The 27,891-nt window shown below is 39.2% G+C and overlaps 4 protein-coding genes across 10 annotated transcripts in view; 2 read left to right on the forward strand and 2 right to left on the reverse strand.

The window, feature by feature from the left end:
- Positions 1-7,208, reverse strand: part of prom1b (prominin 1 b) — a 25,171-nt gene extending 17,963 nt beyond the window's left edge. For all 7 annotated transcript variants that reach the window (XM_063884866.1, XM_063884869.1, XM_063884865.1 and 4 more), the window contains exon 1: positions 6,640-7,208. In XM_063884866.1, coding sequence (XP_063740936.1) covers positions 6,640-6,907 — 268 coding nt within the window. In that variant the 5' untranslated portion in view covers positions 6,908-7,208. The remainder of the gene's footprint in view (positions 1-6,639) is intronic.
- A 1,991-nt stretch (positions 7,209-9,199) lies between these two features.
- Positions 9,200-18,451, reverse strand: tapt1b (transmembrane anterior posterior transformation 1b). The gene is made up of 14 exons (XM_063884435.1): positions 18,225-18,451; positions 16,765-16,895; positions 16,545-16,663; positions 16,038-16,200; positions 15,789-15,924; positions 15,398-15,495; positions 15,251-15,320; positions 15,003-15,083; positions 14,680-14,789; positions 13,442-13,501; positions 13,034-13,102; positions 12,853-12,929; positions 12,113-12,285; positions 9,200-11,524 (listed from the first exon to the last, which is right to left on the reverse strand). Exons 1-14 carry the CDS (start codon positions 18,400-18,402, stop codon positions 11,277-11,279), a joined length of 1,713 nt encoding a protein of 570 aa, XP_063740505.1. The 5' UTR covers positions 18,403-18,451; the 3' UTR covers positions 9,200-11,276.
- clrn2 (clarin 2) lies at positions 18,441-21,867 on the forward strand. Its single transcript, XM_063884436.1, has 4 exons — positions 18,441-18,484; positions 19,531-19,869; positions 20,484-20,663; positions 21,121-21,867. The coding sequence occupies exons 2-4, from the start codon at positions 19,617-19,619 to the stop codon at positions 21,387-21,389; spliced, it is 702 nt and encodes a 233-aa protein (XP_063740506.1). The 5' UTR covers positions 18,441-18,484; positions 19,531-19,616; the 3' UTR covers positions 21,390-21,867.
- A 455-nt stretch (positions 21,868-22,322) lies between these two features.
- lap3 (leucine aminopeptidase 3) lies at positions 22,323-27,633 on the forward strand. The gene is made up of 13 exons (XM_063884861.1): positions 22,323-22,546; positions 23,313-23,428; positions 23,868-23,922; positions 24,014-24,119; positions 24,207-24,366; positions 24,486-24,650; positions 25,243-25,401; positions 25,508-25,632; positions 25,968-26,056; positions 26,155-26,257; positions 26,477-26,556; positions 26,667-26,779; positions 27,116-27,633. Exons 1-13 carry the CDS (start codon positions 22,457-22,459, stop codon positions 27,300-27,302), a joined length of 1,548 nt encoding a protein of 515 aa, XP_063740931.1. The 5' UTR covers positions 22,323-22,456; the 3' UTR covers positions 27,303-27,633.
- Positions 27,634-27,891: the final 258 nt, after the last annotated feature.

The following is a 27,891-nucleotide window of genomic DNA, read 5'->3' on the forward strand; positions in this document are numbered from 1 at the left end:
CGGACTTTTCCCAGACCTGTTTGTAAACCTGCAGGAGACCTCACACATGTCACGTCGGGTGAACACAGTTACCTGGCTGAACCCTGCAGCATATGAACACATCTGAGTCATGTCCATGCCAGCTGCTGCTGCTCAGGTGCTTAGTTAGCATTAGCTGCTGAGGGCAGTTAAGCTTAGACAGCTTAGTTCAGTGACCCAATATAAGAGTAAGCTAATGCAAATGAAAGGAAGAGGGGGGGATCAACCGGAGTTAGGCCTAGAGCAAAGGAAAAGACCACCGTCTAACTCAAACAAAATCATCTTCCTCATCCTGAATATGTCTGCAGACAGAAGTCAGGACGAGGAACTGATTTATTTCCAGGTCCGAACCAAAGAATTAGAAACTTTGAATCCTATTTTTTACAATAAAATCTTTAGTTTTTCTTACATTTTTATTATTAAGTTAAAAACTGTATTCCTGCAGAGTTGCAGACTAAGATTAAGCTTCACTAAAATGAATACACACTTATTTTAAGTACTATAGCTATTAGAACTATTAGATTTTGGTTGTGGCTGTGTATGATTGTTCAAGACTTTGTGATCCAAGCATTTCCAAAAACTAGAGAGCATTGTTAATTGTAAACTTCAAAATTAATTGAAAGACAAATATGTGATTTCGCTTATTGTCAACAGGTTCTTATCCAACTAACTATTCTCCTTAAAAGACTAACAAATTCAATTCAATGAATAATTTTAGCAAAACTAAGATTTTTCTTTTGGAGTGTTGACATACAATATGAAAACAGACATTCAAAGGTTCATATTGACTATAAGCAGAACAAACACACATAGATTCATAGAAGACACTCTGAATTTAAAGAGCAAACCGCCGAACACCGCAACCAGTGAGCTGTTAGAAGGCAGAACGTACAACCCTCTTACTGCCATGTATAAATATAGACTCGCACAATCCTCTATGCTTACCTGCTCTGGAAGATTATTGGAAGGTGGCGACAAGCCTTATGCCACCCAACAACCATCTTTCCTATTTATATTGAAGGCCTCATTTTAAATACAGTAGCAGTACATACACACACAAAGGGCATTTTTCCTCCTGCATCCACCTTAACACTGTTAACTGTATTTTAGCCAACCTTAAAAACCTAAATCTAGAACTTGAAGCATTCAGTGCGAGAGATGATGAAGAAATACATCCATGTTGGTCAGTCTCTGCTGCCTGGACAGTGGAGTTGAAGTTTTACACCTTAAACCTTATTTGGAAAAGCAAGTTGAACCCAGTGACCCGACTGGAAAAATGTACGTTTCTGAACACAATCAATCGTTAAAACAATGGTTAGGGGAATAAGGCGGCCATGGTGGAGTTACTGCTAGAGAAAAGTGCGGGAGAATACATTATTTGGCTCCATTATTGTCTCTTTGGCTTGTCACCCCTTATAATGCGCCGATGTCTACGAGCGACCACTCATAACAGGCTGCACATGATTATAAGCTGTGTGCAGTTCAACCAAAGAGTGATTTTTAAACCTGGGATTGTTTATACCAGAAATCCCAAATGCCGGGTGCAAATCATACAAAAGTAACATCCATATGTCACAACAAGAAAGGACCAGATGCAAGATAAATGCAGAAAAAACTAAAAATATTTGTCCAAAAAACTGAAACTTTAAACTGTAAAATGTATTTTCCATACAGTTAAACATTATGTTAGACGGGACATGCATCAGGTTAACCCTTAAGAGGGGTCTTGATCCCCCATGATATGAAACTACTGCTTAACAGAAGATTTAAATGTAAATATTGCTTTATTTTTTATGTTATTTTAGTTTTCTTAAAATAGTTTTTTATCTGTGTTTTAATTTTTATATTTTTTAATATATGCACTAAAAGCACCATGAGATACTTCTAGTACATGGTAACCTACCTTCTGCAATAAACCTGTTTCTGATTCTGATTTAAATGGTTCTGAAAGAAGTTTAATTGTTAAGACAGTGATATTGCAGTTCTTCAATTTTAATTAAACAGGCTCCTTTAATATATTTATATTATGAAACCACAACGTGAATCTAAAGTGATAGTCAGGTCAGGTCATGAAGTACTTCTTGGTTGTTTCTTTAAATACTGCTAACTGTATGGTTTACAGAATTACACAAGGCTATAAGTACAGTATGTATTCTCAAAGCAGCAGAGCTAAAGAAAGTTACACAGCCCGCTGTGAGCTGGCCAAACTAGCTAAGAGGATTAAACGGTCTTTTCTCTGTTTGCACTAGACTCTTTATTAGACACTACCCACAGGAAGTTATCATAAAGATCAGGTCAAGAGAGATAACACACTGAAACAATATTGTTTTGATTCATTGAGTGACTTTCTGATCTATGAAATATCAGAAAATAGATATATTTAGATTAATATTTTATAATTACCAGACATTAGCATCTACTTTTTAAACAGGTGTGTAATTGTACCATGTTTGACTTGAACTGTAGTTAAACATTTAGTTGATCTCCAAAAGTTTTGCAATTGTCTGTAAATTGAGAGAAATCAATAAATCCAGGAGTCTATAGTTTCCCTCCTCCCTTCTTTTGCAGATATCCTTTTCTGGAAACTAATTAACCTTTTTTTTTTTCTCGTTAATTAAATTTAAGACAGTTTCTCCCTGATAAACAACATGTTTTTAACCAGTGAGTAATTAAAGCAAACAGATAAATACCCAGACTATGACCCACTTTCAGTATGTGTGTGCAGTGTGCACGCTTTCACATTTGTGAGTGTGTATTTGTGTGAGTGTGTGTATGTTACAATGCCATCTGTAGCAGTGGTAGCTGTGTTAGCATTAGCCCTGTGGATGCTAATCCTCTAATCTACCCTGTGTGTATCAGGGGGATAAGACACACGGTCTGCTCACACAGTGCAGGAGTATAAAATGCTTCTTCATTATGATGCAAACGTCACACAGATTTGTAAAGAGGGATGAGCAATCCAGATCCTGACTACCACCGTGAACCAATGACGACCTGGGATTCACACCACAGCAGCTGTCCTGAAACCTCAAACATTCATAAATATAACTGGGATTTATTTACAGACTTGTGAGATTGTTCAATATTAAACAAATGTTCTTGCAAGGCCAATTAACCTCCTTTCCTCAGAGTACCTACTGATTTGTGTTTCTCCATCTTAAACTCAGGATAACCCCAGCCCCTCTGACCCCAACCTGTCACCTCCACAAGAGCTCAATATAACTGAAGACAATCCTGACTACAACCATGTACATGGAGCAGCAATGCATTCTCTTATCAACCTTAAAGTCTATGGTATCAACGTCAGAATCAGTACTACAGAATGTCTGCAGGTAAAACAAAAAGACCTGTAGAGCAGAACAGCCTTTTGGCCAAAAACAAACATAGTAAAAAACCAAATGTCTTTGATAAGTAAATGGTATTCATGCTGCAATGCAGAAACACCCTGCTCAGTAGTGCTTTGGTAGCATTTTTCTATAGTTTAATGTATGTTGGCTTGCCACAGATTATCACTAATATATTTAAGAAGATTTATCTCAGGGAGAACCTATGTTGCTGTTATGTAATTGTGTTAATATAAATAATGTTTATCTATGAAATAACCTATCTTTATTTTAGAGCTACATTGATTGGAAGAAAAATGTCGATTTTTACTATTGGGGAATATTTTGCTTAACCTTTGACCTAGTTCAAAATGTTCTCCTTCCCCTGTCTGTATTCCCATGGCATAGTTCTTTGGCCTTTGGGTTGCTGTAATGTCCCTTAAGGAGGGGCAGTTTGGGCGCTTTGTTGATGCCAATCTATGACCGAGCACAAGCTGACCTGAGATCAGATTATTGTTTAGGGACATCTAGAAGCCCTTATCAGGAACGTAGGTTCCCTGGCGTACATTCTTTTGCCATGTACGACAGCTTTAGGTAGATTCAGGATCCATATTTGTTTAGTCTGGCGACTGAAGAATGTTGATTGTTCATTCCGAACTGGTTAAAACCTTGTATCGCAGTAGAGATCTACAGAATCGGTGTCCACTCGTGGCTGCAGCAAATGTCTTGTCAATTCTCCGGCCGTTAACTTCAGAATAAACCTTCAGTGTTTGCCATCAACGTTCCAGCTTCAGTGTCTCTCTGAGTTTCGCTTCCATTGATCCAGAAGTTTCCATCACAGGTATAAGTGATTTTTCCTGTAGAAATGGCAGGGGATGCTATATTTTCCAATTTTCTCCTGTTTTATATTATTTTAAACTGAATTTCTTTGGGTTTTTTACTGACAGAACAACATTTTTTAAAACGGTATCACCATGGATTTTGGGAATCTTGGACTATTTTGTGAGCTTTTATAGAGCCAACGAAAAACGTTTTTGATAATAAAAATAATGGTTATTTGTTTTACATTGCCTTACATTCTTGCTCAGGCTGTTTGGGTAACACTCAAACGTTGGTATTCATGATGATCCCTTTAAGGTTTTTGGATTCAGAAACAAATGGTTTTATAAGGAAGTAATATTGCGGCAATTCCCAAATGAATAGCTTTTTAAATTGAATGACTGGCCCTCTCTTTGCAGAGTTAATTTAGTGTATAACCTTTGTTTACAGTCAGCTGAGCCTCATGTCTTTAGTAGAGCAGATGTAAACAACGTAATATTGCACCTCAAAGCATGTGTGTTGTGTTTATTGTGTCAATCAACAGGCAGGATTTAATATGTCGATGATATGAGGATTGTGACAAGACATCCAGGTGGTCTCTACCTGTGCGTGTGAATGACAGTAACACATACTGGAAAGTCCCTGGCAGCAACAGCATATGGTCCAGCGGATTAAGGTATTACGAAGGGATGCAGGTGACTGAGAAAGCCTCCTCTAATCGCTGATCTGCTAATTGATTACCAAGCCAGCAGCACTGACCCGGACACCAAAATGGCAGCAACTTAAAACCTTCAATCCTAATGTCATCCTCCAACGTGAACACTCACAGTTAAAGTACACAAACAAACTCTCTCAGTTGGTTGTAGCTCTATATATCCATCAATGAACCGCATTACACCAGGTAGCCACGAAAACAACATTCACCATGTGTGTATCGATTAAAGACAGACCTGATCACCTTTTAATCGCTGCGATAATGTGACAGCATTGGCACCCAAGAGGATAATTTATGAGCTATTGATCCCATTAATCTACTCATAGTGTTGTTTATGAGCTCAACATGAACACATCATCAAAGCATGCAGCCCCAAACTTCACATGTGCTGTTTTGAACCAGTACTGTTTAGGTGTGTAAGGAAGTCATGTATCGAGTCAGCCATTAGATTCAAAATTGAAGAAAGTATACAGATACAGCAGCAGTGTGCAAACATTTCCAGCAAGCTCTTTGAGGTTTTCGATGTTTTTTGGACTTTGTTGTTTAGTTTGTGACGTAAATTATGTTGGTCAGTCTGTGATGCTTCAGACAGCTAGGTCAGGATTTCTGGAATAATATGACCAGTGAGCCCTGAACACAGGTTATCTATGTCAAAACACAGTTTTCCTTTTGTTTTTTTAAGGTTTTTCAGACACAAAGGTGTGTGTCCTGTCAAGCAAAATAAAACAATATTTTTTAGTTTTTCTTTCCAATTAATCATTTTGTCACCACCTAAAAGCCCCAGTAGAGAACCATTTGGTTATATTTTAAGGCGTAGACAGATGGTGTAACCAGGCGGACTACTGGCCAGGGTTTTTGCTATCACAGTGACTATCCAAAGCTCATAGTCATTGGCAGTAAACACTAAAGGATTATTAACATGCACTTTTATCATGCTCCCAAAATTAATTCACTCGCCTACATTTTTTTGTTGCACCATCTCATTGCAGTGTGATGGACCCTTTAGTAGAGATCAGTTGTGAAAAGTAACCGAGTAAATCTACTCAAGTACTCTGCTTGAGAACACTTTTGAGGGACTACATTACAATTCAGAGGTATAAAGCTTACTTTTACTCCACTACATTTATTTCGTACCTTTCCAGATGTTGTTAAATGATGTCCAATATAATCTACACTTAAAAAAGACTTAAGTTAGACCTGGAGTAACATTAACAAAATACCCTGCTTCGAGTAATTATAAATAGCTGCACCTTTACTAGCTATGATAACACTCAAATGCATAGATCATTTTAATCAAAACATATGATATTATTCTGAAATCTGCCTAATGAGCAGTTTTTGGGGAATTTTAAGTATATTTTTGATAGCATTACTTTAGTATTTGTAGGACAGTAACATGTTTATTGCAGGACTTTTACTGGTAACAGAGTTTTCCTACACTGTGGTATGTCTACTTTTACTCAAATAAGATTTAAGTACTTCTTCCACCTCTGTACAGTACGTATTTATCCAATCATACTTGCATTGCATATTAAGGCTGAAACCCCCTAACAGGTCATATGGTGGGTTTGACACCTGTTACGGTCACTCCCACATTAGGTTATTTAGTGATATGAGCTTTGTGTTTATGCAGAATGACCTGTATAAAGAAGAGAAACAGCTGACAGTCCTCCTCAGAGGGGAATAAGACGCGGAATAGCTAAAGATGAAGAACATGGGTGGGGAGGAGAGTGGGGGGGGGGGGGGGGGGTTGGATAATCTCACCTTTAGGAAAGGGGTTCGGCTGAACAACGTAGAGAAAAGCGTGGACCATGTGGAAGAGGAGCCCAATAGGTCCTGGTTCAAAGTAAGCGTGGGTATCATAAACCGCAGCCGGTACAAACCCAAAATTCAGCGGCTCTACCGGAGGCGGGGACCGCTGTCTCTGCGATTCCGCCCGGGCCTCCACTGGGGTCCCGTCCCTCTCATCCACCTGCTGCTCTGCTGTGGCCCCCCAGCAGAGCAGCAGGACGAGCCACCTTGTCCACAACATGGCTCAGAAAAGTCCAGCTTTGTACAAAATAAAAAAAGTAAAAGTCCTAGCCCCTAGGGGATGAAGAGGATACGGACTAAAGACACCTGTCCCTCCCGGAGGTTTATCCCCGCAACTCACGAACAACCGTCAGAAACTTTTAAACTTCACATCCAACGGTCGAGTTTCAGCCGTTAGCTCCTGTTTGTTTCCCGGTACGGAGACATTTTCTCGAATTTCTTCTACGACGACAACAGAGGACTAACGGCGGAGGATGTGCTCCTCGTTCACTCTCACCGGCCCTAATCCCGTTTGCACGTAAAACCCCAGAACGCGCGCGCTCGCTGAAAGCTCGCCGGCTGTGCCGCGCGACACCGTGGAGTCAATCAACTGTCAGTGGTGGGAAGTAACTAAATACTTTTACTCAAGAAGCGTACTGTAATTACTTACACCTTTGAGGCACGTACGTAAATTAATTGAATATTTATATTTTGGTTTTACTTCGAATTTAACATGCCAGTGTCGAATAGTGCCCAATTCAGGCTCTCTAAATAGGATAGAAAGTAAAAAGTAACAAGAAAGGAAAACCTTTTTTGCCGAGGCTAAAATCATAAGTGAAAATATGTTTGACCAATGTAATATCCATGGCAATAACCTTTCTTTTATGCCAGATATCTTATCTAACTTCTTCATTTGTATGAACATATATTTTTTTTTTAATGTTTTTAACATTTTGAATGTAGGCTATATCGGTGAAGCGTTATCACCAGAAGGACATCCTAAAGCGGTTTAAATATATTTTTTAGATTTGATTATACTTTTTGGCTCTATAATATAATTTCGAGACCATTTTCATTTAGAAGGTGTCCCTTTGGGTTTTGGGTTATTGTAAGGTATAATGTATCACTGTTTTGACTAATTTTTTAAAAATCACACAATCTTTGGACTTTGGACATTATTTTGTTTTATAAAATGATTCTGTTGAACCACAATTCAAAAGCAATGTCTAATTTTCATTCGTTATTTTTCAATACATTTTTATTTATTATTACTTTTGTCAGTTTCAAGTTATTTCGGTGACCATTGTGGGTTTTTCTTTCTTTAACGGAAAGGTACCAACAATGTTGGCCACGTCTGTACTTCCTCCACCACTTAATGGGACGACAGGTAATTGACCCTGAGGTCACTGAGCAGGCTGACCTTCAGCTCTGAGGTTGATAGATAGACGGTCAAGGCTTGTGAAAAAATTTCAAGCACACAAGGTTCGAGTTCAAAAAAGGGAAAACCCAAAGTTCAGTTAAAAAGTAACATTACAAAAAGTAAGGTTAAGCCTTTGGAAAGTCAGCACTCTCTTTCATCCTCTCTCGCCTCCTCACAGTCACTTAACACGTTACACGACACTTCACGGGTTAAATGTAAATGTGAAGTATGTTGACATAATCAGGAAAACACAAGTCATGTATCCACAAGCAGATCATTTATCAGAGTTGAATAAAAAGTTCCCCTGTGTTTGAATGGCTGTGATGACAGACACCATCTCTAAATGCCCATTGAGGGGGAACAGTGGTCTGCAGTGTTTGCCCTGTGAACAGAGCCCGCAGTGACTCCTTTCAGTGAAACATTCGGCACTGTTTCACACACACTCACACTCAGTGTTCTGGGGCCTTACCACTGAAACCACTATGAAGCTGCACACTACTATCTCCATGCTATCCACAATGTTATTTATGGGTTTACACTGGGCCACTTCTGGAACTGTAGAAGAAAAATACACAAAATCTCAAAGTATAAAAGAGCGTATGTATGAATGACGTCAAATAAATTACTTGATAAGTATTTGTATGGTGTAATAGTGGAAAGATGATTTCTCCTCAACCTATTACATATTTTTAAATCAAACTGTCTTCTGCTACTACTCAGATAATGTGGTTATAGAGAACTCTTACAACTTCCATAATATCATGTAGACTCTAAAGGGGGAAAATGTAGAAATCATAAAGTAAATATGGCACTTACAGTATGTTTGCCTGAAGTATTAATTGGGGTACAATGTCATCATCCTCATCCCTCCAACTCCAGAGCCTTTTCGTATAGATGTGGGGGAACGTGTACAGTACATGAATCAGTTTCTCACACACACACACACACACACACACACACACACACACACACACACACACACACACACACACACACACACACACACACACACACACACACACACACACACACACACACACACACACACACACACACACACACACACACACACACACACACACACACACAATTAAACAGTAGGATGGCACCAGAAAGGGTTACAAAACAAAATCTTGATTTATTCTCCTTCTACCACATAGGAGATTTGTTACATAGACGAGTTGTTGTACACACAAAATAAAAACAATACAATATCAGTTTCATACATAGAGCATGTCTTGAAGTAGCAGTGAGATCCATCCATGCAATGTACATGATCTCCCTCTCTCACATACACACACCAAACATACACACTGCACTGTCACTCATAATGCTTTGTTCACAAGACTGTGCTTGTTCATTTCATTTTGTTGAATGTCCTCCTTTAGTCTGGTTCGGATGTATATAATAAAAAAAAATCCAGAAGGTCTGCTAAACAAAACGTAGATTTTGAAATTCTTAACAGAAAGTTGGGATTTTCTGAAGTGGCGTAGTGTGAGGGATTTATGGACAGTCACAATTTAGTTATTCTTCCTTTACTTTACATTTTTAGTCTTTGATGATTCTGGAAATATCTTCAGAGAAGCAATAATTGATGTTGAAAGACTTGTGTATTTTAAAAATCACTGGGTATTTCTTTTTTGCAAGTACAAATGTTAAGCACTGTTGCTTAAATCAAATGAAACAGGATATTAGCATGAGATGCTAAATTGTTGGTTAGCTTGCAGTTCATGCCCAGGACATACTTCTCCTGGCACTTCAGAAATGATATGTTCAACAATGCCTCCAGCTTTCACAGCTTCTGAAGGTTGTTAGGTATAAAAGCATTTGGAGAAAGCTTCTTCCAATTACCAAAGCCAGCCGAACAACAAACACACCAAACATGTCAGCAACATTTAGGATTCCAACCTGAGTTCTACTTGCAGCTCTCAGGAAAATAAAAAGTGCTCATATGATCCTTGTGGTTTTTGATAAGTGAATATCACATGATACCCTTAAACATTTCACCTGCATACATGTAACCTTAATTATTTTTCATATCATTGTAAAGATAATGGGAAATAATAACAAAACATGTTAAATTGATGCTGGTATGTGAGTGTCACACCATGAAATTTAAATGAGACCAAGAACACAGTGGTGTTACACAAAGACGTGACTAAAGGTTGGCTACATGCGTGTTGACATGAAGCATTTGAAAAAGAAAATCATCTAAAAATGAAATACCTTCCAAACTTGTCTGACTTAGAGTTACATTTCAAATAAATACTGTCTTTACAAACAGGCACCAGCCTATCTCAGTGCTTAAAGTAACAATATCAACACACGTTGCATGACACTAAAACCTTCACACTTTGATCTGCACCTAAAAAGGTAAAGTTACCCCTGTAACCAAAACCAGTGCACTCAGCAGGACTGCACCTAGTGTCACTGCTGCCATGTCGGACTGCACAGTAATTTACTTTAAACGAAACCCTTCTAAATGTGTGTGTGTGTGTGTGTGTGTGTGTGTGTGTGTGTGTGTGTGTGTGTGTGTGTGTGTGTGTGTGTGTGTGTGTGTGTGTGTGTGTCAGCCGAGTTTGAGATTTCAACAGTGTGTTAATGTGATTGTGAGTCTGAGTCCTGCAGGTCGATTCTAGAAAAAGATCTGAGATTCTTCATAAAAACTTCATTTTAAATATTAGAATTTTTCAGGCTTATGAAATAAAAAAAGGTTTAAAAAATTGACAAGTTTGTTCTTTCTAAAAACAAATCTGCACTGTACGCATGATTGTGCTTTTGAACACGTACTCGCACAGTCCAGCTGTCATTTCATCACACGGTGACCCACGTGGCACTGCGACACATATGCGTTTCTGTCTTCTTGCTCTTCTTCAGCTATGCCAGTTTTCTCCCATCATCATGAGCAAGCATGTCTTCAGGTTGGCAAGACATCCCAGGAGCAATCCTCGGAGTGAACCAGGTTCACGAGGCACCGGCTGGACCAGATGGAGACATCTGAAGTCACCTCTGATGCTTGTAGTAACAGCGTTATGCCTTGGCTGGTTTTGTCAGTAATAAATAAATAAATACTCAGGGGTCAGGTGCACTGAAGTATCTCTAGTCTGAGCATGCTCCACGACCCGTGTTTCTGATCCCTGAATCTTGGCGTTTTGCCAGGGCTCACTGACTGGATGTCTCCCTGTGGCTTTCAGTCTATTCGGTTGCCACAGATGGTGAAGCGGTCTATTTCCAGCAAGTCTTTCTTGGGCGTTCTTTGTTCGAGACCTTCCAGTCCGGTGTCGGCATTGATGATTTTTTCATCCTCATCCCCGTCTGGCGTGGTCAGGAAAGTGTCCGAGTCGCTCTTAGGGAGTGTTGGGACAGAGCTCTCTGCCACACTGGGGGGCGGAGAAACCTCTGCTGCCACTGATATTCCTCCTTTTTCAATTGTGGGTTCTATTTGAGAAAGGATGGAGGAGTTTAATCCAAATAGCAATTATCCAATCAAAGCTTAGCAACTGTCATAAGCAGTGTTTATTTCCTTAACAAAAACTCTGAATAAATATGTTCATCAACCATCTTTTTTTCAATGACTAAGACAAGACGTCACCGAGATGGCCTGCCTCACCTGCGTCATTAAACTTACTGTGACTACATCCAACAGGGTTTGACATTAACAATTGCAAGCAGCAAGAATAATCAGAAAGGCACATTAAATCACTGACATAATCTTTTACATTTGACTATAGGGGTGTCCAAATTCGATCTCAAAGATTAGAATTGGAGTAGAGCAATGCATTTTCACCTGATCGGCAGTGGCAACACTGATGTATTGAGCCAAATCTGATCCTTTGTTTTAAGTCAGCTGTATTTTTACTTTCAGCAATACAATATGACACACCCTTTTTCCCCTGTTTTTTTTAATTTACTACTAGGTCAAGGCTTAATGTTATATCAAGGCACCATTGTTACAAAAATGACAATAAAGATTTGGAGTAGTGAGTCTGCGGCTATTATTATTGTAAGCGTTGGATAGAGTGCTACCTTGCTGTGGGGAAATGTGGACGTGTTTGGTGCGGTGAGCTCTGGAGTTGGCACGGCTGGAGACAACAGAGGGCGGAGGGTTGAAGAGCTTCTCCTCCATGTTGGCCTCTTTGACGAATCCACAAGACGTACCCAGCAGAAGAATACTGTTGAGCACCTTCAGAGTGATCATCCTGTGCACAAACACACAAAACATGTGGATATGTGAGTACGGGTGAACATTGAAGGTGCTACAAGAACATTTTGACTGGTAATAAAAAAGTATGAATATAAAACGAATACCTGTATATGACTTACACAAGAATGTGACTTTCAGCGGGAGGAGTATCAATTTGTATAATTTATCTTTGAATTGTTTTATTTTTTACATTATATATTTGGCACTTACGGCTAAAACGAAGGATAATCTCAAAGGACAGTTATTGGTGAGCAAAGGCAAAAATGTACTTTGCATTTAACATCAGTATATTAATTAACATTGGGGGCTAAAACATTAGTTGAATTTGAAACCAGTCATTCAAGACCAGTTTTCATACGAGTCCGAATCACTAAAGTGAGTAAACGTATTGGTCAAACGTCCTTCATGACCAAGTTGAGTCTTCCCTACACAAAACGAGACGGTGGAGCTCATGGAAACTACTGCTTTTGTCCACGGGCCACCACAATTAACACATAATAAATGTTTACTTTTAAAAACACAAATAACACTGCAAGAAGGGTGTTCAAAACTTGACAATTACCCCAGGTAAAACAGCAGCACACACATGAAAGAGAGGGAACCCTGGATCTTCACTGAGCTGGTTACGACTCTGATCAACTGATAAAAGAAACACAAACACATAATCAGATTTGAGTGTATAAAACCTTACACTGAGAACACATGATTGGAATATAAATTGATATTTCATGACTGTGACTGACCAGCAGAGCCAAAGGGAGTGGGATGAAGCCCATTCTTCTGGATACTGAGTCACTGTAGTCTGTGTAAGCCTGGAGATACATTTATGACATTTTCTCAAATATGCATCAACAAGAATCATCATTAATATTCCTCACTAACAAAAGTAAGTACGTAACAGAACTTAATCATATCATGAAATATGGAAACAACATGAACAGCAGTGTTTTTCCTTAAGTAGTAGTTCAATGAGCTCGCTGCCAGAATAAAAAACACTTTTACGATTAAATTGTTGATAAAAACTCATTAAATTAAGTACTGTTAATATAAATAGATGGACAGGTGACCCAAATTTGGATCCTGACCCCTAAATAGGACAAACTCTGTCCTAGTTTTGAACCAAATCTGATATTTTAACTGATTTTACTCACATTTTTCTGGCGACTGCTGAGAAGATCAAAGGCAAGGCTGGCTCTGTATTCCCCGTAAACCTGGAAAAACAACATACAGTAACACATTAGCCCAAAAAGTAAAAAAATATCACAAGAACATACAGATGCTAAAATACACGGACTTAGCAGAGGGAATCTGAGTTATGTATTCATCTGTTATGTGTTAATATGAGCTTTGGTATGGTTAGCAGCAGGAGATGTGCCAAATTACATTTTGATAAAAAGAAAAAAGCTATGTGCACACATGGATTAAATGTTTACAGCATGGTAAACAAGTGCTTGGATGCTAACTCATGTGTGATTATGTTTGACACTTTGGATATAAAGGGGTTAATCCCTTCTTGTGCAGTGTGTTTTTGTTACATAACTAAGGTTACGTCTCCTTGCAGGAAATCAAAGAGCAAGAGCAAACACCTGGTGTATGTCAATACAGTCGAACAGGATTGGTTATGTTGAGCTTGAAATGCATTCACCTTTTAAAAAGTAAATGAAAAGGATTATCTCAAATCTGGGCCTAGGAGTTGTTTACTGAACTTTTGTTGACCGTGTCTCACTGTCCTGGTGGTGTGGATGGAGTTTGCTCAGTGTCAAGCAACCACATCCAAATCTGTGCTGACACATCTGTGTCTTCATTATTTATCACTACTAGCTATTAAGCCTTTGCATCAACCTCTTCCATTTGTGTCAAAAATTACTAACAGAAAATAACAATAGAAGGCTTCCAAGCTAATCCATGTAATGGCTCTGCTAAAAGTACATTAAAAGAGGAGAGGGCAAAAAGGGCCCATTAACTGTGATGAGGAGTGTAAGAACTGGTTTAAAAGCACTTAACGTAACTAGATTTAGTAAAATTCAAACGTGTTCTTTGTGTTTGATTCTCCTTTAAACAACAACATTGCTCTCTTAGGTGTCTTTGCACACTTATCAAGACACCAACTGCAGCACAACCTAATGTATAAACAGCAAAAATATTTCATGCGTTCTCACATCAGCACTGATGTCATTGAATTTGGTGATGAAGGCGTGCTTCACAACGTCCACAGCCACCTCAGAGGCAATCACCATGACTACATCAGGAAAATTCAAACGTGTTCTTTGTGTTTGATTCTCCTTTAAACAACAACATTGCTCTCTTAGGTGTCTTTGCACACTTATCAAGACACCAACTGCAGCACAACCTAATGTATAAACAGCAAAAATATTTCATGCGTTCTCACATCAGCACTGATGTCATTGAATTTGGTGATGAAGGCGTGCTTCACAACGTCCACAGCGACCTCAGAGGCAATCACCATGACTACATCAGGAAACAGCACCCACAAGTGGTCTGAAAACAAACAATAAAAACTGATAAGTGACAATATTCAGTAAAATACTGGTTTTAACATTCAGTGACAGTTTACTGTTGAACCAAGCTGATAAGAGCAGAGGATGTAGCTGAGAGGAGCAGCATGATGTCACTTCTAGCTGTCATACAGGTGCACCATGTGTGTAGGTATCAGTAATATCCCATTATCTGTGTAGCACTGCGTTGGTTTACCAGGGTTCCAGGAGAACTGCTCCATGTTCCTCAGACAGACGATGAGCAGGAGGATGTAGTTGGTGAACCTCTCTTTTATGTCTGTGGAAATGAAACAAATCAATCCCGGATTAACCTACTTTGTACTCACTGCGGTAGAGCTCAATTCCATAATTTTACCTTGTACTTCATAGGCGGAGTTACAAAATATGCAGACTGCTGATTTTACGTCTTATATTTAGCTGTTTTAGAGATCCTTGAACACTTACCGCTGTTTGACATCTGGAAAAGGTTGTTCTTTTCAAACTTCTTGAACACGCTTCCTTTGATCTCCACAAACTGCAAAAAAGAAACAGATATCATGGCTGAACTCATGCTACATAATTCAGTTAAATGTCTGTATGCATTAAACTCACGTTGTTTGACATCATGATGGTGAGCAGGGATTTGTTGTGGGAGTTGAAGGCTACGTTCAGAGTGGTGGCCTGAACCATGATGAGGATGGCATGGAGAACTAGATGAATATGTGCTAAGGAAAAAAATAGACTGAGGAGTACAGCGAAGAATATCATGCTGTGTATTAATTGATTCTGATGTAGGCCCATTGTTTTAGTAGTCTAAAGAAAAGCTGTGTCAGGCTGCTACTGATAGTTATTTAATAATTGGTTTATCTGTAGGCTCTTTTTAATTGATTGACTCATTGTTTTGTCAATAACAGGGCCCAAAACAGTTTTAAAGACCGTGCACAAAAGCAACAAGTTACACAAACTGGGAACAACAATCACAGGTTGTTCTCTGTGAGGATACAGACGTAGAGCACAGCCATGAGGAAGTGAGGAATCACGCCTATGTGCGCTCTCTTCTTCTCCTTTGGTTCTGTGGCTGTCCAGTACAGAGCGTCCAGGATGTCCTGACCAAATGATGAGAAGAGGCGATCTGCCACCTTAAATCACAACAGGGGAGGACGAGAGGAGGCAAGAGAGCGGATGAGTTGATGGCTCACTGTTCAGTACAATCAGATACAAAGATTATTATTGCAGTATTATCATGGTGTACCTCTAACATGTTGTATATGATGTAGAGTTTGATGACAGACTGTCCCCTGATGAGGTGGTACATCATGGAGTAATCCACGTAGCTCATCATGGAGTAACACAACACCATGATGAAGCCTTTCAGCACATCACACACCTGTGCTGGCTGGAGCAGGCGGGAGCCACTAAAACACACAAACATATTTTAGACATGGTAGAAATGTTCACAACGGGAAAGTCACAAGGAGGGAAAAGAGAACAGTGAGAGCTGTACTGCCCTCTAGAGGGTAAAAATAATGCTTCACAGGTCCTGTTTACAAATGTAGATGTTGCTATGTGATGGTATTTGTTTGTTGGTGTGGTTACTTCATAGCAAAAACAGTACAACACAGAATTATGCAATCTGACACAATCTAATGCAACCGACATCTAAATATAAAACTTAGTGTTAAATAATGACTTAAATATTATTGTGGCTAATGAGAGATAAATGACGTGTATTTGCATTCCTAAAAATCGTGTACTTTACCCGAGGCCACAGCAAGGCAACGTGAGGAGCCGTAAAAGAGCCAGAATCACCCTGAGGGGCAGCAGGGTGAACACATAGAGAAAAGCATCCAGACAGAGGAAGAAGCCGAATGTCATCAACTAAAGAAAGAGAATGAGAGACAGAAATGGAGAATAAGAAAATGCCATTTATTTACTTGTGGCTTTAAAAAAGTGTATCACACTGAATTGATTGTTTTTACCTTCTCCAGCTCCTTGGGGATGCGGAGGCAAGTGTAGACCCTCTCTCTGCGCTCCGTGTATTTGGCCTCATTGTGTTCCAGGAAGTAGCCTCTGGTGAGCTCAGTAGTTATAAATCTGACCAGAGACAGGTCTAAAGCAAGAAATGGACAGAAGACAAATAATTTAACTAATACACATACACACTTAAGCCTTCTAAGGGAAATTCACATCTCCAATGATGACTTATACCTAAGGGATAAAAATGACTACAATTTTAGCTTCTCTCGTGTTAGCAGCAGTTGCCTGGTTTACACTGCAGACAAAGCGGAGTCCTTAGCTCATAATAAACCATTATAATTGGAATTAAGATAAGAAATACCTTCCCTATTTGACCAAACAGGTCCTTAACCAAATACTACACCCACATGCGAATGCTGAACATCTCATTCCTAAACCATAAACTCCCTGCTATAACGGACACATTTGGGAACATTTTCAAAAAAGGGTTGTAAACTGGCTGCTTTCCCCCCCTACCAGTCACAAGAACATTAGTTTCAATATGATGTTTGTGTGATAGTTTAGCTCACAGGTAAGGCTGAGTTCATCCAAAAGTTGTTGGATGAGTTCAGGGCATTTAAGGTCTTCTACACATTGGAAAACATTATCTGAAGACTTTGAATTGTGTATGGGGTACATTGGAAACTAAAAGCAGCAGAAATTAACCTGTAATATCTGTTAATTTATCCCAATAATATCATACATATACATTCTTGTTTGGTTCAGCTCTTTCTGGTAGCTTTTTCTACGGTTTTTTACATTTTTCTCACGGCTGAGGTTTTTTTGGGGTATTGTTCCCTTAAGCGATGGTAAAAAGCAAAGGTGTCGAATTGTGAAGCCCCCTCAATTGCTTATATAATTGACATGACATTAATGGGAACCAAAGGGACAGGCCAGGAAAATTCCCTCACATACAGAGTAGTAAACATTGTGTCCACATACTTTTGTGCTAAACGTTTCCCACTCTCAGCCGCGCTCCTGAATGCGCCTTTGCAAAGAAACAGCACGTCTTACAGCACGTCATAGCTTCGCAGTGGCCTATCTACACTTCTGCATGTTTAACATCAAATACAACCGTCATGTGTCGCTGACAGCCGTGTTACAGCTGAGATGCATATAGCATAAATGAGCAACGCAACGTGACTTTAATTCAGCTGAGTGCTTAAGAAACAGTAGCTGTAGTGATATACTTAGCCACATACAGAGATCAATTGCAAACTCGGAACTGTGCCACAGGCTGCACAGACTCAGTAACATATTGAAGTTGAAACAGCGCGCTCAACACATATAACCACCTATACAGTGCAATAATGTTATAAAAACAAACACAACTTGGTCAGTTGAATTAAAAACAGTCACTTCAGCAGCTAGCTAGCGTTAGCGCTGTCAGACTGCAGGCTGTAGTAACGATGCTAGCTCTCACCTGACAGGTTGCGTTTCTTGTCATTGCTGCCTCCGTTTTTATCGTTGGATCGTAGGGTGTCCGTGACTCGGTCCTTCTCGTTGTTTTTCTCTGTTTTGGCAGCCATCCCGTCCCGCTCCCTGTCCTCATTCTCCTTCTCCTGCTCCTCTCCCAGACCTGACGACAGCGAATCCGCCATCTTCAGCCAAACGGTCTCATCCGCTGTTGCTGCTGCCTGGAGACTTACCTCTGCGTCACAAGCTCTGACGTCATCGCGCACTGTAATTACACAGAATCACCAGAAGATGTCGCCTTTTTATGACATTGACTGCTTTTTCGCCCACACAAAAAGTATTAGTAGGTGAAACTAATCACACATCACATCTTGAATTGAAAAATAAAGGAATAACATTTATGTTAATATTTAATCATAGCTTCAACTTCCATTTATTGTCTTAGACCTTTGAAATCAATTTAATGTTAATTGTTGAAAGGTTATTGAAAGCCACATTTTCACTGACAACCACTGCTTCCTTACTGTTGTTGTAGAGCATACTGAGACATATTTGAAATTGAACTACAACTGTGTCAACAATTCCAATTAATACAACACTAACATATAGAGAGTGCTACATTGACTGTAATATGTAGTTGTATTTTTATTGTTTTACTGATAATTGCTTGTAATGAGATTATTCAGACACACTTTTGACATATATACATGCAGAATTTGTCCAACAGAGGTGTTGCATTTGCAAAGAATAAATAAATATGTCATACATGTCTTCCAAACCCACTGAACTGATATGACACTTTGCTTAAACATATAGGCCAAGTACAGTGCTTGATTAAAGTAATGTGTTACTTTAAACCACGTAGGCCATATGAGATAGGCTTTAATGAAAGAGCATGGAATGAACAAGATGAGAGATGTAGGGATATAAATCCCACTCAGTTTTTGTTCATTGGTCCCTCTGTGTTAAACCCTCTGACCTTTAGCTTATCAATGAATCATATATGTCACTTTGACACCATTACCTATGCTTGCATGATTTTACGATCACATCGTGATACATGTCCAGCTGAAAAGGTCATCTTTAAAGGTTAATTTCTCTCCTGAATAAAGAGGAGGGTGTGTGTGTTTGGGGGGGGGGGGGGGGGGGGGGGGGGGCTGGCAGGGATAGAGTTTCTCCCGGTAACGGATCTCTCTGACCGCCGTATATTCAGTTTCTCTTCCTCAGTGACTAACTCGCCAATACATGTGACGCCCTTTGAAGAATAACAATACTATATCCGAGTATGATTATTTTTCTTTTACAAACTTCAGACTAAACTCATGGTGATCGCCGAGTGTGCGTGGTGGTCGCTGCCCGGTGTAGTGTTACCTTCCTCCGGGCACCATGGGCTCGTAAGATGCCTTCGCTGTGGAAACGGATAACCTTCTCCGCGGCCTCGGTGCTCTGCGTCGGCTCGGTGGTGCTGCTGGTCGTGGCTCTGTCCACGGAGCGCTGGGTCACCGGGCGGATCCTGTGCAAAACCGGGGCAGAGATAGTGAACGCTTCCCATCCTGAGATGGAGCTGTTCATCGGGCACATTTACTACGGTTTGTTCCAGGGAGGCAAGACCAAGAAGTGTGGGCTGGGCAACAGGCGGTCCAAAATATACAGTAAGTTAAAAAAAACAACCTGTAGTGGTGTATTGTGTTTCATTCATTATGAGAAGAAATGTCCACTGTTTTGTGGACACCTACTTTTATTTCCAAAATGTCTTTTTATAATGTTGCATTTTAATGTCCGGTACTTAATTTGGGGTATTTTATATCCATTTGAACTTGTTTTATTATATTTAAATTATCTACTTCATTGCTGTCCTGAAAGGTTTGTATTCCTGTTTTAACCATGAAGCATAAAACACTTTGTATTAAACTCTTTACTGTATTATTATTATTATTATCATCATTTGTATTCACCCGAAGTGTTTAAAAAAAGAAATACACATTTTTTTTAAATTTAAATATTGAAAAATACACATAAAATATTAAATGTTACCATGCAATTGGCAACTTACACAATAAGAAAAAGTAAAAGTATATGTTTATACCCATGCATCCCCATATCTGCTGCATCAACAGCAATAATACTCTTAGTTTTACACCTGCATGAATTACAGAAACAGAGAAATACCACACTAACACCTTTTCACTCACTTTCACCTTGACAAGCTAGCTCAGCTCACACCCCTGATATAGTTTGTTTTTATCTGTGTTTCCTGTCTCTCCAGTTTTCCCAAATCTGGTGCGGACATTGAACAGTGGCCTCCACATGATGGTGATCCTCTTCCTACTGGTGGCTGTGGGCTTCGCTCTGGTCAGTCTGTCTTTCTGCATTTACAACGCACGAAAAGTTCCCTACCAGAGCATCAAGGGGCACAAAGGACTCTACCTGTGGAACTTCATTGCTGGTAGGTCTGTGAGGAAACATAGCCTAACCTTATTCTCTCAATACCTCCCTTATATAAATCCTTTTTTCTTGACTGCTGCTTTAACCAATCATTTTTGACCAATTTGTAATCCATTCAGTTAACAGGTCTTTCTGTCTCTTCATCAATTTCTTCTACTTTTTCAATACTCAGTACCTTCTCTCACCCTTTTATTATAATTGAATGTTTTTTTCCCATTCCCCCTTACTCAGAATCCATCGTCTGTCAGAGAAGTTAGCATGGAACTATGCAATCATGCTTTTGAACATGCTGCCCCTTCTTCATGGACTAATAATAGTAGTGTGGGACAGTTGTATTTGTTTATTTTTATAGTTTGTATTTATTGTTGCAACAATGCTTATGCTGCCCTCTTGACCAGGTCAGTCTTGAGAAAGGTTAAATTGAACATATATGTGTTTATGTATGTATGTTCTTCCAGCTTTCTTTGCTTCCCTGGGCCTGCTGTGTTTCCTGGCAGCTGTGAGGCACCACAGTCTGACGGAGCGGGTAGCCAATCATCGAGAGAACCTCTTCGTGCTGGATGTGCTGGACGACAGCCTGGACTGGTCCTTCTGGCTGGGAGTGGGCAGCATTGCATCTCACTTTGTCGTCTGTGGAGTGGTTGCAATGAGCCGGATCAAACTGCCTAAACCAGAAATCAAGAAACCTGAAGAACCCACCATCTCTTCTCTGGACCTGCTTTACTGAGGTACCAGCAGAGGAGCATTTACTGGAGCATAACACAATGACTGACAGTGAAACCAACCCTGTGGACAGTGCTCTTCCACTTAATGAATGCAAAAAGTCCTGCAGCACAAACTTTCTTTTGCATTCTGGACATCATTTATAGATGAAAAATGTAAATAAATCATTATCATTGTCATTACATGTATAGAATGTCATTAACTGATGTGTTTATTAGTCACTTTCAACCTTCTCAAGTCAGTTTTTACAAAATGATGTTATAATACAGTATTCTATACCCTAATAGAAAGTGTGAAGTATGCATGAATATTAGGGAGTTATGTGTTAGAGTAATAATTCAAATCCACAAAAAGAACAATACCAAAAATAATCACAAAATAATTATATAATTTTACCAACACTAAAGGATTTTTATCACAACTATCAGATTGGTTATAAAGTATTGGACAGCCTACTAACAAACTTGTGACACATACAAAACATTAAAGAAGACATCCAATAAATAATAATCTGGAGTATGTGTTTCTTATTATTGTCTGTGTGTATTTATTGTTGTCAATGATCTGAAGCTTTGACTTTACATTTTTTATTTGCTTTTCTAAAGTAATACAATTATTTAAATAAATCATAAAGCACATCTTTATAAATAACAAAGTTGTCTGTGGGGGCTTTACATTCTAACTATACAGCAGATGACATCCTATGTATTTAAATCCTTTCAGCACAAAAGGAAAACCCACCAATGTTTTAAATATATTAAATTTTATCTTCACAAAACTTCCAATAGTCAGGTTTTGAGCCAGTAAGGATTTCCCCATACTTGAAATCCATTTGATGACACTGAAAAGAGATGCATTGATTGATGTTTATGCCCCTGTTAAACTGCTGATTTAAATCCTCCTGCAGCTCATCGCTTCTGCCGCTAGGTGGCGACAAACTCCGTCTTTGTCTCTTGTTAGTGACGTTTGAAAACCGCGACGCTGTCAGGTCGAGATTGCCTTTTCCACATGTATGCGACCTCTAAATATCGGCATTAATATCTCGTTTCGTGGTTAATATATCAACAACAGATGACAATGCTTCTCCTGAGGAGGACCGTGCAGGCGGGTAAACACGTGAGGTCGTTTTCTGCGTCACAGACTCACCTGAGCGAGAGAAAGGTGAGTAACTGTCCCAACATTAGCTTCCAGATAGTTGCATCAGTGTCTAACACAGGACCAATCTAGATTTTACATTATACTCCAGAGGTCTTTACCCATTCAGTATTTTGTGTGTGTGTTTAGGGGATGTATTTATTTGTAAGAGCATCATGTGTGGGTCTCTAAAAACAGTCAAAACTTTGTTATTTTACAAGTTACTTCATTTACTAGCCTCTCGAAATCCTTTATTGGCTTCCTATATAGATGGATTGGAGAAATGGTATGTGTTTTCGGGGTCACTATCATGATTTCAATCTGAAGACCAAGGATCTTTATTTATATTGAACATTTCCCTCAGAGGCAATTCAAATTGCTATATATTGACAGAAGTAGAATTAAATGGACATGGTAAACAATAAGCAACCAATAAACGAAATATGCAAAGATTAATTAAGTCAAACAACATAGATGTACTCAGTGTTTTTTTTACACAGGTTTGACTCAAATCAAACTATATCACTCATCAATATCTTCCTAAGAGTCAAGTTTTAACAACTAGAATGGTTCACTAAACATCCTAACTAACAAGTAACTCAGGCGGTCTCTTTTACCAATAAGAGAATATAAAGTTTATTGTCATATGGATTGCCAAAATAAAACAAGGAGTATGAGTGGCATACACTATGTTGCTTAGAATAGGTAGAGCTATTGATATGTTGATTGACAGTGATAAAGACTATGTAATTGGACTGATGTGGTTCCTTTCTGTGTTCATGTGTGTCTGCAGGGTCTGGTGCTGGGAGTGTTTGAGAAGGAAGGAGAGGAGGGTGGCCTTCATCTGACAGAAGCAGCTGCATGTTTTGACCAAAATCTGTCTGGAAAACTCTCTGAACTGCTAAAAATGTGAGATTTTTTAAAACTGTGAACTTTCAGAATTTGTCTTGTTATGTGATAATAACATCCTACATTTACTGGACCAATGGTCGTTTTGGGGAGAACTGATATTGGAAAAATGTTGGATATTCATTAATATTTCTAAAATAAAACAATGAATATTGCAACATTTAGACTATAGATAAGGTTCAGACCACAAAATACAAAACCAGGTAAAGCTGTAAAACTGCCAATAGTTAAAAAATACAAATATAAGTGAAGTAAACGTATGTAAAATGAGGTAGTGCAATAGCAACAGTATACGTTTGTGGCTCCCTGTTGGAAACTACTGTAACTTATGCAACATATTGTAATAGTGCATTCCTAATAGATGTTACACAAACACTGTGCCTCTCCTGAATTTGTTGCATAGTTAGTAAATCAACATTTGTTGTTTTTTCATTCCCAGCTCTGGCCCGACTGTCAAGCAAGGCAAAAGCAGAATATTTTATGGAATCCACAAGGTAAGAAAGTGTGGACGTAGATTAAGAATACCCTGTTTTTCGCTGCAAAATAAACTCTAGAGTAATTAGATCATTCTCATGTCTTCTTCAGGACTTCCCATGTGTGGCAGTAGTCGGGCTGGGTAAAACTACAGCAGGTGTTTGTGGTTCAGAGAACTGGGACACCAGCAAGGAGAACGTTAGACAGGCAGTGTCAGGTAAGACACGTGACTCTGATCGTCCATGTGGTGACTACATGGAGGATTTACTACATGACTCATGTCTGTATATTTGTGTGTGTTCAGCTGGCTGCCGGCTGCTTCAGGACCTGGAGGTGAAACATGTGGAGGTGGACAGCTGTGGGGATGCCCAGTCAGCAGCAGAAGGTGCCGCTCTGGGTTTGTTCCAGTATGACCAACTGAAATCCAAGAAGAAGACCAAAGTAACCACACATCTTCATGGAAGGTAGAAAAACAAATATCTTTAGCAGAAACAGACTTTTATAGGTGATATATGGCTCTATAGTTATTACATATGATTGCAGCATTATGTCAATACATATATCTGTGTGTATTTGTTTTCAGTGCTGACTCAGCCGGTTGGCAGAAAGGAGTCACGTACGGAGAAGGCCAAAACCTGGCACGGCTGCTCATGGAGGCTCCAGCCAATTACATTACTCCAACAGCCTTTGCCAACACTATTGAAGACAAGCTAGCACCACATGCTGAAAGAGTCACAATAAATAAGAGGTTTGAGCATCATTCATCACTTGTGTTGCCCAACTTTGGCAGAAAAAATAAAACATGTGATACACTGTATACACTTTCAGACATGTTAACACATTATTTAATTCAACTGCTTCTTTTGGCATTGTCAGAAATAGAATTACATTAAATTTGGGGAAACTTTTTACTTGGAGGGAAGAGAAATATTGGGCTTTAGGATCTTTTTACTTTTTAATGTTTTTAAATGTTGGCTTAACTCTATACTTATAATATAACCATAACATGTTTTCTGCATCCTTAAAACACCCTCTACTCCCAGATTATCAATGATCAGGATATAATCCTCTTTTCTTTTTTTAATATCAATGTAATTTGAATGTCTTTAGGTTGTGGATGTTCGGTTGTATAAAACAAGCAATTTCAACATGTTAATTTGGGCTTGAAAATAATAAAGTAACTATCAAGTAAGAGTATTTGGTGTTAACCACAAAACTAATTAAATAGTTGACTTAACAGCTAAATTGAAATATTATAAATCTTATTTTGATTATAAATGTCTTTTGTAATCTAAACATCAGAAACAGGTTGAAGTCTGATAACTTTCGTGTTTCTGTAGATCTCAGGCTTGGATACAGGAGCAACAGATGGGAGCATTTCTCAGTGTGTCTCGAGGTTCAGAAGAGCCCCCTGTCTTCCTGGAGCTGCACTACAACGGCTGTCCTGACAGCAAGCAGGCCCCGCTGCTCTTAGTGGGCAAGGGCATCACCTTTGACAGGTAAACTATAGCAATACACCCTCCTGCTTATGAACTAATCACAAGAGGAAAGACTTTTACAATGCTCACATTAATGTTGTTTTGTCCCCTCTCTGTTTGATGGTAGTGGTGGCATTTCCCTGAAGCCGTCTCCTTCTATGGATGCAATGAGAGCTGATATGGGGGGAGCTGCCACCGTTTGTGCGTCTATTGTCACAGCAGCAGCTCTGAAGCTGCCCGTCAACATTATTGGTGAGCATTTCTGTCATCATTGTGACACTGTGTTTGATTGAAACATGTATTTCATTGATAACACCCCCCATGCCTTCCCAACTGGATTTTAAAATATTTTTCTTACTTTGAATCAATGTGAATGCACAATATTTGTATTAAATATCAAAATAACCTTTGTAATGTATGAGTGAAGAGTCAAAACAAATCTCTGTACAGTGTGTAAATCTTTGGTCTGATTCTCAGTGGTTGATCCAGCACCTATAAAGGTTATTTTGGATGTACGTATCCTACAACATGAAAATGTCTTTCTTTAGTATTTAAATCTTTCTGTTTCCCCTTTTACCATACATCAGGTCTGGCTCCCCTCTGTGAGAATATGCCAAGTGGAAAAGCTACTAAACCTGGTGACGTTGTTGTGGCCAAAAATGGAAAAACAATCCAGGTGGGTAGAGCAAATACAATAGTTACCTTAGTGTGATGTGTTGGTGTACTTGCATGTGAGTGTGTAGATTAACAGGTTTTTATTGTTGTTCTGTAAAGGTCGATAACACAGATGCAGAGGGCCGACTGGTTCTCGCTGACGCTCTGTGCTACGGACACACCTTCAACCCCAGAGCCATTGTCAATGTTGCCACGTTAACAGGTGAGATTTGTATTTATTATCCCGTTACCATGTTATGTATTAGCCATATGACATTCATTTTAGGTTCAAGTGTGTATAATCAGTCATTTCTTATCTTTGCGACACCAGAAAGATATAAGGTATAAGATACAGAAAAAATGAGTTTCTTCAGTCCTGGCTGGTATAACAATATACAAAGTTAATTTATCAATATTAATATACAGCTTCTCTTTCTCAAAGGTGCGATGGATGTAGCTCTTGGCTCAGCAGCAACAGGAGTGTTTACAAACTCCGACTGGCTCTGGGAACAGCTGCACAAGGTACTGTCTAAGAAAAATAAACATACTCAGCATCTCAGTTCATCAGCTCCTGCTTTGACTAAGTGTGTGTGTGTCTGTGTGTGTGTGTCTCTGTGTGTCTTTGTGTGAAGGCTAGTGTTGTGACAGGTGACAGAGTGTGGAGGATGCCTCTGTTCCAGCACTACACCCGACAGGTGACTGACTGCCAGCTGGCTGACCTCAACAACATCGGGAAGTACAGCCGGTATGTTTCTGTCCGTTCACTCAGGCTCCTTACATCTTTTTTAGATTTATAGTGAAATATATATTGTATACAAATATATTGTATACAGGTCATTCACAAGTCACTATAATATGGTCAGGGCCAGCCCTGAGCATACACATGCTGAGAGCGCATCCATCCATGGGGGGCGCCATAAATTGGGGAAAAACTAAATTAAATAAAAGTTTAAACTTTTTTTTTAAAAACTGTTAACGATGTTTGGAACTACGCCTACATTGCGTACAGCGGCTATAAACTATAGAAAACTATTAAAAATACTCATGGCTTTTTCACTGACTCATTTTATTATCTTTCTAGTTCTGGCGGTGCATGCACAGCAGCTGCATTCCTGAGAGAGTTTGTCACTGCTCCTCATTGGGCTCATCTGGACATCGCAGGAGTGATGAGTAACAAAGATGAAGTTCCCTACCTGAGGAAAGGCATGTCTGGAAGACCAACACGCACGCTGGTGGAGTTTGCTGCTGGACTGGTCCACAATGGTTGAGAGATTGACACAAATATCAGATCGAACACAAAACTCTCTGACTGTTCATATCCTGCCAGATTCAACAAGGATATCTCAACAATGACCAGGTCAAGAAGTCTGTGCACAAATGAACACTATAGTTTCTATTGAAGGGCTCTGGAAATGTTGGCATGGATTCATAGCAATCTGATGACTTCAATGTCTACTTACAGCTAGAGCATCAATGTTATAGGTCACAATGTATTACCGGTTCAGTGTTTCCCCACACTAATTTCAGCTGAAGTTCTGTAGAAACAACCGTGTTCACAAATGTAATTTATAAATTGTATAAAATAAACCTATAATTAATTATTTGTGTGATTTTATTTATTTGTCTTATTTGTGTATCTCCTGTGGACAGAGACATACCGAAAGTGTGCATTCAATCAGCCTTAGACTACATTATTTTTAAGGTATCATGGAGTATGAAAACTTTCAGTAATTTATCAGTGTCCTCACCTCCAGGTTGAAAACATAGAAAGCATAGATTAGACTTAATTGAAACCAATCAAACCGTTAAAACAACCTTACACCAACAAACATTTTTGAAAACAGGGTTTTCCACCTA

The sequence above is a fragment of the Eleginops maclovinus genome, chromosome 5, assembly GCF_036324505.1.
Source record: "Eleginops maclovinus isolate JMC-PN-2008 ecotype Puerto Natales chromosome 5, JC_Emac_rtc_rv5, whole genome shotgun sequence".
In the NCBI taxonomy this organism is placed as follows: domain Eukaryota; kingdom Metazoa; phylum Chordata; class Actinopteri; order Perciformes; family Eleginopidae; genus Eleginops; species Eleginops maclovinus.

Excerpts from the sequence above, each read along its gene's own strand:
- tapt1b (XM_063884435.1), bottom strand. The coding sequence starts at position 18,402 with ATGGCGGATTCGCTGTCGTCAGGTCTGGGAGAGGAGCAGGAGAAGGAG. Across the intron at positions 16,896-18,224 it reads CAAGAAACGCAACCTGTCAG|ACCTGTCTCTGGTCAGATTT; the intron begins GTGAGAGCTAGC and ends TTCTTGCTTTAG. Across the intron at positions 16,664-16,764 it reads TCCCCAAGGAGCTGGAGAAG|TTGATGACATTCGGCTTCTT; the intron begins GTAAAAACAATC and ends CTCTTTCTTTAG.
- clrn2 (XM_063884436.1), top strand. The coding sequence starts at position 19,617 with ATGCCTTCGCTGTGGAAACGGATAACCTTCTCCGCGGCCTCGGTGCTC. Across the intron at positions 19,870-20,483 it reads CAGGCGGTCCAAAATATACA|TTTTCCCAAATCTGGTGCGG; the intron begins GTAAGTTAAAAA and ends CTGTCTCTCCAG. Across the intron at positions 20,664-21,120 it reads CCTGTGGAACTTCATTGCTG|CTTTCTTTGCTTCCCTGGGC; the intron begins GTAGGTCTGTGA and ends ATGTTCTTCCAG.
- lap3 (XM_063884861.1), top strand. The coding sequence starts at position 22,457 with ATGACAATGCTTCTCCTGAGGAGGACCGTGCAGGCGGGTAAACACGTG. Across the intron at positions 22,547-23,312 it reads CTCACCTGAGCGAGAGAAAG|GGTCTGGTGCTGGGAGTGTT; the intron begins GTGAGTAACTGT and ends GTGTGTCTGCAG. Across the intron at positions 26,557-26,666 it reads TCTGGGAACAGCTGCACAAG|GCTAGTGTTGTGACAGGTGA; the intron begins GTACTGTCTAAG and ends CTTTGTGTGAAG.